This window comes from Aegilops tauschii, chromosome 7 (assembly GCF_002575655.3).
Source record: "Aegilops tauschii subsp. strangulata cultivar AL8/78 chromosome 7, Aet v6.0, whole genome shotgun sequence".
Taxonomy (NCBI): domain Eukaryota; kingdom Viridiplantae; phylum Streptophyta; class Magnoliopsida; order Poales; family Poaceae; genus Aegilops; species Aegilops tauschii.
The window spans coordinates 630,810,293-630,821,923 of NC_053041.3; the positions used below are offsets into that span (position 1 = coordinate 630,810,293).

Consider the following 11,631-nt stretch of genomic DNA (forward strand, 5'->3'; position numbering starts at 1 on the left):
TAAGATCATGAAGATTTCTTGAAACGGGAACATTTTTCAAAATTCGAAAAAATTTGAAGGGCGAACATATTTTGAAACTCTTGAACAAAATTTGAAAACATGAATTTTTTTAAACTTGTGAACAACTTTTGAAAAAGGGAACATTATTTGCAAATTTTGAACAAAAACCTTCCGAGCAGTTTTTATAAATTTCCCGAACAATTCTTGGAAAATGTGATTTTTTTTGTATTAATGACATTCGTTCTAAAACATGATCAGTTTTTTCAAACATTGTGGACAATTTTTAAAACTCACGGGCATTTTCTGAAATTTCCGAACAATTTTTGGAAGATGAAATTTTCAACAAAAAGGAAAAACATGATAAATTAAAAAAATATTGAAATTCTGAAAAGTTTATAAAAACATGAGCAGATTTGACAAACTTGAACACATTTTGAAAATGTGAACAAAATGCCTAAATGCTATACAAAAACATGAGTAGTTTTTCAAAAACATGAACAAATTTCATATTTCTATTTTTTTGGAAAATGTTAATAATTTATTTGAAAGGGGGTGAGCACATTTTGAAAACACTAACATAATATTGAAATTCCAACCATTTTTTAAAACCGGGAAGAAAAATTTGAATCCAATTTTTTTTCAAAAAAGTGAATACAATTTGAAATTTCAAACAAAATATGAATGTCTAAACTTTTTTTGTAATTCTATGAAATTCTGTGAAAACATAAAAAGAATCACAAAGAAAATAAGAAACGGGAAAAATGATAAAGACAGGAAAAAGGAAAACCGAAAAAACCCAGAAGTTGAATCCAACAAGAAAAAACCCGGTTCAGGAACCTTCAAGATGGTTCCCAAAACCGGCAGATATGCTGTACAGAGAAAACTTCACTAGCAATTGGACCGGCCCACTGCTTTCGCTCGTGCAACCCTGCAAGAGCGGCGTATAGGGTTTTCCATAAAGGAGCTCCCCCTAAATCACTAATTAAGGAGTACTTCCTTTAAAGATCACTCCCATCACCTTAGGTTGCGACAAGTGGTGCACTGCATGCGTGCCATTTGTCGCAACCTGGACATTTCCCCTTTTTTTTCGTACATCCGTTTTTTCAAAACCTTTTATCTTTTTAACCATGCGTCCAAATCTCCAACCCTTTTCATCATTGGACCCTCACGTCGAGATCTTTAAAACTAGATCTCATATTGATAGATTTTGATAGACATTTTTTCACGAAAAAAAACAGGACAAAAAAGCCGGATGAAAAAACCGAATCGGGGGCATGTTTTTTTTTCCTTTCCGAGAGGCACGACCACGTCTCTCGCGAAAGCACAACCGTGCCTCTCGCGGAAGCAAACCGTGACTCTCGCGGAAGGAAAAAAGAATTAGAGAACGTTTCCGTTTCCGAGAGGCACGGCCCGAAAGCACAACCTTGCCTCTCATGAAAGCAAAACTATGCCTCTGGCGAACAAAAAACTGAAAAAGTGATTATTTTTTTCATTTTCTTAGAGGCATGGCCGTGCCTCTCGCGAAAGCAAAACCGTGCCACTCGCGAAAGAAATAAATTATTATTTTTGTCCAAAAGCTAAGGAAGACAGGTGGAAAACCAAAAAGTCAAAAAAAATAAAAAAATCCATTTAAAAAGCCAAAAACACGTGAGAAAAAATAAAATAAAAAAACAAAATCCGGAGAGAGCGTCCAAAGTGCAACACGTGGAGGCGGCTGAGAGCACGCGCTCTCAGCCCATTTTCAAAAGATCGTTAGGAGGCTCCGGAAGGAGTGCTCGTCAACTAGTTTTTTTTTTTTTTTTGAGACAAGCTCGCCAACTAGTAGTTGCTGCCATGCTCCTCGAGAAGGTCTCGTTTCGGTTGCAGTTGTAACCGGCCGGATGTATTGTCCACAGCAATTCTGGCCCGTAAAAAGGCCCAAATTCACCTACAAATTGGAGCATACGGGCCCAGTTTGGACAGCAAACCCGTCACCGGACACGAAAGAGGTCTCTCTTTTTTTTTGATTCTCAAAAAAAGAAAGAGGTCTTTTTTTTGTCTCAAAAAAAAAAAGCAAAAGAGGTCTACTACCATCCCAGACGAGGAACAGAGCCACCGCAATCGAATCCCCTTCCTTCCTTCCGTCCCCGACGACGATGGAGCGCGTGAGAAGGGCGTCGCATGCCGGCTCCTGGTACACCAACAACGGTACTCCCTCCATCTTCCACCTCCCACCCTGATCCCCCTACCCTTTTCCACTCTGCTGGATCCCGCCCGTCCCTCTCTTTCTCGGGGAGAAAGATTTACAGAGAGAGGGAGAGATAAAAGTGGAATCTTTTCTGCGCGCTTGATCTGATTTCTGGGCGAGATTAGGGGACCCTGGTAGGGCGTATTGGCGTCGGCAGAATTTCTACTGGCACTCCTCGGATTGGATTGGATTGGACCGGCGCCCTGTTAAGGTGGGGAAAGTGCGCACTGTTGACTTCGTGTTCAGTAGCGTTTGTGGTTTCTCCCTCCGTGGTACTAAGATGACGCAACAGAGTAGTGGCAGGTCCAGAAACTGCCGTAAATTTTTCTCATCAGATTCACGGGAATCAGGTGGATTGTGTTACAGTTTACAGAATTCAATTGCAAACATAGGAACCACCTGCAGTGTGCTCTCTAGGTTGGAGCTGAAGAGAAATCTGCCGAGTATGAATTATGTTACAGTAGCATTTTTTGTGTGGTACAGTACATAGTCAAACTGTACTGTCATGCCATCTTTCAGGCACTGCTCGCTTCGTCGTGTTGATTCTGTCCAAATGTGGGAATACTCAGACATGTTTGATTCTGCTGGAACAGTTGCGTTTCGTTATAGAACGGCATGACGTTTTGCCGGAATATTCAGAAGCCGTTTACTTTGTTTTGAGTTGAATCATGAGCTTCCAAACTTTAGATTTACTTCCAACCTTTTTCAACATGATATCCATAATATGCACTTATTCTCGGCAATAAGTATATGCCCATAGCAACTTGCAGTAAACATGCACGGATCTTGACCATTAATTCCTCTTCTTTCTAGTTCTCATATCCTAAATGGCTAAATCATGTGCTGCTCCATGTTCACAATTAGCCAGCAAGCTGGAAGACGAACTTGATGGCTGGCTTTCGGCTGCTGCTCTCACCAAGTCACCTGATGTTAGGGCCGTAATTGCACCGTAAGTTGCTGTTTATTGTATGGAGGTGGAATTCTGTTCATGTCTGTTCTATAATACCAACAAGCTTTTCTTTCCTTGCAGCCATGCTGGCTATTCATACTCGGGGCGCTGTGCAGCTTATGCTTTTGGCAACATTGATCCAACTAACATGTGAGTTAAGCAATTTGTGGCTCTTGTTTTCTTTGCTAAAAACAAACAAATATGCTTTATCATGATGTTTACAGTTCTAATGGCAACTGACTGCTCTTTTTGTATTCATTATACTGTGGGTTCTGTCAAGTATAAGTACCATGTTTGTGTATGTAAATGACTAAATTCTCGTCCATAACTAACGTGTTGATGGCCATTCATTTAAGTGATGACTTTTACATTTTGTCAACCTGAAGTTCTCCACTCATTGATATATGTGAGTGACGTATGCATTGACGGCCTTAGTTTCCAAACCATCATCCTGTTTCTAGTTGAGCCCTAAATAATTATCCAAATGTTTCACTCTACCATGTGTTCCTATATAGTACTGTATGATATTTACTTGTTAGTTTGTTTGTTGGTTTGACATGGCTAGATAAGTACTCCATTATACATGAGTAGTAGAAAGCACCATTATATGCAGGCATAAGAACTATATGTGTAAACTGTATAATATGATGCACTTTTGTCCATTATAACCAAATATAATGCATAGTATACTTCTCAATAGTAAACTAAAAAAAATCCATAAAAGTGATTTTTTGCTTTCTAACAATTCTAAGCTAGAAACATTATAATGAACTCTTTAGAATTATAAAAGGTCACTAGAAAAGTAAGTCGACATAACATATTTACAAAAGATATCATACCTTACCTGATAAAGTAACACAAATTAATAAGTTAAAATAATTAATTCATCAGATTTTTACGCTGTACATTGTGCATAATTTAAAAGCATGGGTCCAACTATAAATCTAAACTGATGCTAACCACATCACTGGTAAGCTACTTTTGTTCTGCCAAACGTGTACCCTTAATATTTGTTATTCCCACCCTACATGCTACAAAGGACAATCTTCTAGTTCCATTCTTATAACTGGCTTCTTTCCTCACATTTTTTCCTTAATCCTGTTCAGTATCTAATTCCTAATTTTCTTCATGTGAATCAGTTCTCGGGTGTTTCTGCTCGGCCCATCTCATCACTACTATACTCCAAAATGTGCTCTGTCAAGAGCTACTGTTTATAGCACCCCGATTGGGGATTTACCAGTAGACCTGGAAGGTATCATGCTTACAAAATTAAGATGCCTAAGTTATTTCTTTAATATTCATATCAACCTTTCCATGTGAATTTCTAATCTGGAAAAGTCCACTTTTCAACCCTAAACTTGGTCAAAAGCTCACTTTCTAATCTGGATTTGAACTTCAATTTGTTGTAACCGTCCAGACTTCAACCTTGATCCAATCACGGGTGGTATCGAGCTGATGTGTTGCGACGTGTATGCTAGCCTGAATCTACCTCATCAGTAAAATCAGTGGGAAGAGCTGACAGGTTGAATTGCTGCCTGCCCTTCTCACTGGTTTTATCTGGGCCATCAACTCCCCCCCCCCCCTTCTGAGAATTTCGTCAAATAAAAGAAAACAAGTCGGCCCCACATATTATACTTACACTTGCTCCCCGCTTTTTGTTAGATTTGTTACCTTAATAGTCGCACAATGTTTGTATATTTCATTGCTTGAGGATGTTCAGAAAATACTTTTCATACACTATATACGGCTAAACCCAGCTTGAAAGAAGGCATGCAGCAGTGGAGTCTTTACCTTAATAGTCGCACAATGTTTGTATATTTCATTGCTTGAGGATGTTCAGAAAATACTTTGCAATCTTATCCCTCTTCCGCTTCCTCCACTGTTCGCCTTCATTGTACATACCACCCTATTTAAAAAATTATAATGACGCAATAGTGGTCTTCCCTACATTTCTTCACGCAAAAAGAAAGAAGTCTGGTTCGCTTCTTGTGTGATCTGTTTGTAAGTTCAATCTCATTTATTTTACTGATGAGATGTACATTTTTTATCCATCCACTATTCCCCAAAACAAGTTTAGTCCTCAACTTAAATAATACTAACACGATCCCTCAACTTTTTAAACAAAACAATTTGGGTCCCTTTCCCGACCAGAAGCGGTTTGATGGATGACATGGTAGTCGTTCCACACATTTGGTGACACAGCCAACAATTGTTTTTGAAAAAAAATACATGCAAAGAAAAATCAGGAAAAATAACAGAAACAAATAATGATAAATCATGAAAAATATTATTAATAAGTTATGGAAAATGAGAATGTTATGGATGGGAAAAATGTCAAGAATTTACGAAAAAGAAAAATCATAAATATTCTGAAAAACAAAGAAATATTTCCAAACCCATGGGCAGAAATAATTTTCTTGTTTTCCATGAATGCACCCAAAATCTGTTTTATTTCTAATTTTCAATTTTATTTCTTTGGATTTTCAGTCTAGACGCTAGAATTGCATGTCGACCCTGAGCTATCTGACATCTCTACCTGTTGGTAGATCTTAATAACACACTATGAGTTCTCCTTTTCAGTCAGATCATTCTGTCTTGTTTAGCTCTTTCTGAACTTTAGACATACATTCTTACATTACTGTTTTTCAGTTATCGAGGAACTCAAAGCTACCGGAAAATTTGAATTTATGGACCTTAATGTGGATGAGGCTGAACATAGCATGGAAATGCATTTGCCTTACCTTTCTAAAGTATTTCAGGGGTAATTACTTTGTTGTTAAAGCTTGTATCCATCTTGTATTTCTTTTTGAATAAAATATGGATCCTACACTCATAATTCTTTTTCATGACCTGGCAGACATAATGTAAAAGTTGTACCTATCCTTGTTGGTGCCGTCAACTCCCAAAATGAAGCCATGTATGGGCAGTTGCTCGCTAAATATGTGGATGATCCAAAGAACTTTTTTTCTGTCTCCTCAGACTTTTGCCACTGGGGATCTCGGTAAGTGATTTAATGTCTGATTATTGTGATTTTGTTTATTTTGCAATGAAATGTCAAGTGTGTCATTACTGTACATACCTTGTCGGTATAGAATAAATGAACCTAATACAAGGCACATGCTAACCACATAATCTGCAGCTTGAGCAAATTTCCATAATCTTCCAGTGTTACCTTTTTTTTAATGAAGCACATGTATTTCTTTAAAGCACGGCTAAATTGCTGGCTACCAAACGAGCACATCATTCGATAGCCCTCTGCCCATAAGATATTGTCATCTAGGATAGCTCCGGCACCTATTGTCGGTTGTTGCTGAAGCATGGGCAGGTTTATTAGAATCCCATGGATGAAACATTATTACTCAATAAAGGAAGTAGATAATAGAAACTTTGCCCGTCGAAACAGAGTGTTCCCAGTTTGGAATGTTCATATTTGTGCGACTCGAGCTCTTGCTTCTGGTTAAGGTAGTCTGTAGCAAATTTTGCACTCCCCACTTCCTGCTGCCCAGCTAGCTGTATGGCGTATATGAGATATGATCAATAGGTCCAGCTGTAGCACATACATGATCTCTACTGCTGTCCTGGCCAGTTGCCCCCAGCCTCCTCTACCAGAGTTTTGGACGAAAGCACCATCAATCTTTGGTCATATGTTCTTCAGCAATAGTAACTAAAAAACAGTATTTGGCGTATTTTGCGAACCAAAAGCTCTTCCCATATAGAAATGCAGAATAGTTTGCGTGCAAAGTTTGGCTTGAAATTTGTTACTGAATCTATGTCAAGACACGTGAACAATGAACTTATTATAACACAAAGCCGACGACTCAATAGTTCTTCAGAGAGAGAAAAAACTGTATGGCCTCAAGTGTGCCACAATTTATGTTTGAGTCTTCTGATCTGAAGTATTTGCTGAAGGGTACTATTCTACGTAGTAAAGGATGCCTTAATACAAGAATAGCCATTAACCCTGTTCTGCATGTCAACTCTTATTAGATTGAACATGTGTCTGATATCCTGACTTGTTTAACATATCATGTTTAGTTTAACTGCAAATGGTCTAGAGAGGGATCGATTTCTAAGTCATAAGTGCAAATTCAGATACAACATTGAGTATGTTCAAGATGAATTTGAATCCATGTCAGGAGATAGAATTTTCTTGATAACGAAGGATTTGGTCATATGATCCACATACATTCAGGCCTATCATTTAAGCCCCTCACTGACCGAGTAAAATCTTATTGTATTACCAGTATTCATGTTGTTGCAATGCTTGCGCTTACAGGTGTATAATCTTGTCTATCGATCGCTTTGTTTAGCATAAATGCTCTGGCAATGTACGAGGACCAACATGCTTTGGTTATGGTAAAATCGTCATGTATTGAACCAATCTTGAGCCGGCTGGTTGATCTACCCACCATTCAAAAACCATTTTATGAAAACATAACTATCACTTGCTATCTCCTGTTGCGTTAAGCCCCTACATCCCAAAATCCAAATAGTAGATCTATCTTCAGGGGATAGCTATGTACGCCACTTCTGTCCAAATGGTCACGTCATTTACTGAAATTGAAGGTTCTAAAGGCTTTGTTTAGTCTCCTGTCCTATCTCTTGATTTTCTCCCTTTCCCTGCTTAAATTATCTACGGTCCGCTGTGGCCTGATCATGCCGACCTTTTCCTTCTGCTTGTGCTGCCTGACTTCTGCTGTCTGACAATATTGACATCCTTTCATTGTCTATATCGATCTCCCTTGCTTTGTCAATTATCACGTGGCCTTCATCAGCCAAGGTTGAGTAGAGTAGAAGGCCTGAGTGAGGTTAGGGCATCACGGAAAATTCTTATAAGGCTAGCTTGCCTGCATATGGAGCATGCTGACATAGGTTGGATGGTGCAGGAAGGCGAATACATAATCCATTTGTTCGGAATTTTAGAGGATGGTGGGTTTAGCATACTTTGTACAGAAATTATGTACCTCGTTCCAGAGCATAGAAATATGATCTGATATCCCGGATTAGGAAAGGTGTATGATATGATTTGAAGGGGCGAGTGCACTTGATATGTCACCTAGTGCACCGGGGTATTGTATACCCCACGTTCACTAAATTTTATACTCTTCCAGTTATGTTTGCTGCTGTCGCTTGGGCATCAGGTAATGTAAATGATCGTGTCCGTTTCGTCTCATTGCCACAACAGGTTTAGTTATACATACTATGACAAGAAGCATGGTGCCATTCACAAATCAATCGAGGCGTTGGACCGCTTGGGCATGGAGATCATAGAGACTGGTGACCCCGATGCGTTCAAACAGTATCTCGAGGAGTACGAGAACACCATATGTGGACGCCATCCCATCAGCGTCCTTCTTCATGTAAGTGCGCAACTCATTGATGATCTAACTACTCCCTCCGTGCAGAAATACAAGTCTTTTAGAGATTTCTATATGGATTACACACGGATGTATATAGACGTAGTTTAGAGTGTAGATTCACTCATTTTGCTCCGTATGTAGTCCATATTGGAATCTCTAAAAAGACTTATATTTAGGAACGGAGGGAGTAATATTTATCCTTTTCTTTTAAGGATTTACTTAATCCACCTTGTGCACATTCTATTGTGTTAGATGTTGAAACACTGCTCGACGAAGATTAAGGTCGGGTTTGTTCGCTACGAGCAGTCGAGCCAATGCAAGACCACGAGGGACAGCAGCGTCAGCTACGCATCCGCTGTGGCCAAGGTGGACACTCCTGGAGAAGTGGGTAAAGATTGAGCAAAACGTGGTTTGCTGGGTACCCTGGTGTAACATGCTGTAGCATGGCTGTTGGCTTGCAATCACCGTAGCTTTCTGTCGAACTTTGTAATAATAACAAGCTCTGGTTGAAGTCCAATAGTTGCTGCTCTGGCGGCACCAGGATTCTGTGAAACAAGAGAACAATATATTTCTGGATGTTCTTGTGTGTATCTTCCTAGTAAGCTCCAGCAAAAAGAAAACGTTCAAACCCATGATAAAGGTTCTACAAAATTATGAAAACATTTGATGTTCAAAACCGTTGCAGCAGCAGTGCCGGCCATTGCAGCATCGTGCATCCTGCTACGGTTGACCCTTGTAGTGTCCCGCGTCTTGCCTTTGCAGCATTGTTCTCGCCTGCTGCAATGGGGCTGACCTTGCAACATCTAGCATCCTACTTGCATCAACAGCGGTTGACCCCTTGTATCGTCATGCATCCCGTGTTGCAGCAACGACATATCACATTGCAATGCCGGTCGACCCCTTGTATCATCATACATCCCGTGTTGCAGCAATGACATGTCACATTGCAACGCTGGTCGACCCTTGTAGTGTTACATGTCCCATGTTGCAGTAGCAATAAACCACATTCCAATGGTGGTCAACCCTCACGGTGTCCCGTGGTGTAGGTGTTGTTTGGTTCGTTCCCACGTTCGCCGTTTTCAAGACCTCAAGTCTATCGCGGCTCACAATTCTGTCGTTTTAATCAACTTCAAGTTGAGATCCAATGGTCAAATATTTTAATATGTAGATCTGGCTCAAAAGCCCTTAACACACTTTACATCCTCTTATGATGATACTACCATTTTTCATGATGAAGGAACATGGAATTTCTTAAAATCATCAGACTCACCCCACAGGTGCTATACCATCGTTTGAAAATCTTGTTGGTACAATACTATGCAAGTCAGCGGCAACGAAATATAGCCATGAGGACTTCACAGTAAAGTGGTGGCCAAAAGACAACTAAAGACAAAATTACCTCTTAATAGGGAATAAATCGTTTTCAAACGATCACAAAGACAACTCTCAAGTTTGTCAAATGTGTGGTTATACAAATATCGTACCTATGATTACCAAACCCTCAAACATATGGTCAAACCACACCACAAATTTATTAAAAAGGAAAAGAAGTTCATTGGAATAAATTTGAAAATTTGCAAACTTATAACCAAAAACTATTCTGGTAAATGATTGTTCTCAAATATTCATCAGAAGGAGAACCAAAAATTCTAGTGCAATAAAATGGTGGTGAATTCCTTTGCACCGATGATATGTTTACGTAATATAAATTTCAGTAATATCGGAGACCTCATGTAATCTCCGTTTTTTATTCCCAAAATATCTTTGGCCTGAACTTGTACAACTAGATGTAGTGCGATGTCCAATATCCTATTTTTCGGACATGATATTTGATAATTTTTGAATGTATGAATCAATTCATACTTACTATTGTTTCGTACAAAATAATTTTCTAAATTTTAATAAATTAATTTGACTTGATAGCCCTATCCATCCTTGTTTTGGGGACGATTAGAAAATTATTGACAATTCTATTGGTCACAAATTACTAAGTTGCAAAATTCCCTAAAATTATCAGATTTTATGTGCACCACATGTGTCATAGGAAATCGATTTTAAGGCAATCTCACCTTAAAATTTCAAAGGAGCCATTCATTCTTCTGTGATCACACTTAGAAGATATATGTGGATTACTTAACCATTATATGGGATTATTAAGATACTTCATGGTACTCTTAGAAACATTTATAAAATGATTTCATGTGTGTCTCTTATCGCACACAACCGTGCATGATCTTATTAAATTAATTTCTCAGCTTATCAAAGTAAGAGCAAATTCTCCTGAACACAGGATATGGACAACATCAATGAACTCATTTCAAGAGCAAAGTTTGATTATATTTAGTACTTTATGTACATACCCAGAATGATTTAGTTAGATATCTTATCAAAGATACAAATATTAGTTACATGACCACTCTTGTAGAATTGTAATTTAGCAGCCTCTTGATTGACAGATACGTCCTTACACACTGTAAGTATGATCTAAATCATTCCAACTGCATATCATACTATTTTCCCCTTGTAGTATAAGTATGTGAAGATCAACAAAGTATTTTCCATCTGCGATAATTTGGTTACATACCGATATCACCACTCCAACGTACATCAATGGGCCATCACAACGAATTAGGGATCTATGTGAGGAATAACCATTTATCCGTCCATCATAAATAAATTGAGCCCTAAATCTGGGGAGTTATTATCGGTCCGTACGTTGATCCATCGGCAATAAGAACATTTTATGGCATTAGGGGGAGATTAGTACCGCAAAGAGTCATTAGGATTCAGTCTTTATGACCACATACTTAAGAATCTGAAGTAGAAGTTTAGATAATCATATATTTGCAACAAATTGCAAATTTGCCACATACATTTACTGATGACAAAGGTGTCACTAAATTTTATATTCTTGCAGTAAAATGTTAGAGAAAGTGGAGGTACCTAATAAACCACTGTTCTCCCAAATGAGAGCAAGAAGGGGAGAAATCTGACTGCACGAGATATAATTTCTCACATGCTTCCGCGGAGACAGAGGAAATTAGATCCTTAGTCAGTAAATGCAATTCAACATCAAGTTGAAAGACACCTCATAG

At 38.6% G+C, this 11,631-nt stretch overlaps 1 protein-coding gene across 2 annotated transcripts; it reads left to right on the forward strand.

Moving 5' to 3' along the window:
• The first annotated feature begins 1,974 nt into the window (after nucleotides 1–1,974).
• On the forward strand, nucleotides 1,975–9,126 carry LOC109771830 (uncharacterized). 2 transcript variants are annotated; one of them, XM_020330520.4, is made up of 8 exons: nucleotides 1,975–2,187; nucleotides 3,092–3,176; nucleotides 3,258–3,326; nucleotides 4,316–4,428; nucleotides 5,826–5,937; nucleotides 6,034–6,177; nucleotides 8,362–8,536; nucleotides 8,789–9,126. In XM_020330520.4, the coding sequence occupies exons 1-8, from the start codon at nucleotides 2,136–2,138 to the stop codon at nucleotides 8,933–8,935; spliced, it is 897 nt and encodes a 298-aa protein (XP_020186109.1). In that variant the 5' UTR covers nucleotides 1,975–2,135; the 3' UTR covers nucleotides 8,936–9,126. The 2 variants fall into 2 exon arrangements, with proteins under 2 accessions (XP_020186109.1, XP_020186112.1); XM_020330523.3 differs by having other exon boundaries at nucleotides 2,071–2,187; nucleotides 3,041–3,176.
• Nucleotides 9,127–11,631: the final 2,505 nt, after the last annotated feature.

Bases quoted from the DNA above. Each gene is read 5' to 3' on its own strand.
- LOC109771830 (XM_020330520.4), top strand. From the start codon at position 2,136: ATGGAGCGCGTGAGAAGGGCGTCGCATGCCGGCTCCTGGTACACCAAC. The intron at 4,429-5,825 runs GTATCATGCTTA...ACTGTTTTTCAG, and splicing joins TTTACCAGTAGACCTGGAAG to TTATCGAGGAACTCAAAGCT. The intron at 8,537-8,788 runs GTAAGTGCGCAA...CTATTGTGTTAG, and splicing joins CCATCAGCGTCCTTCTTCAT to ATGTTGAAACACTGCTCGAC.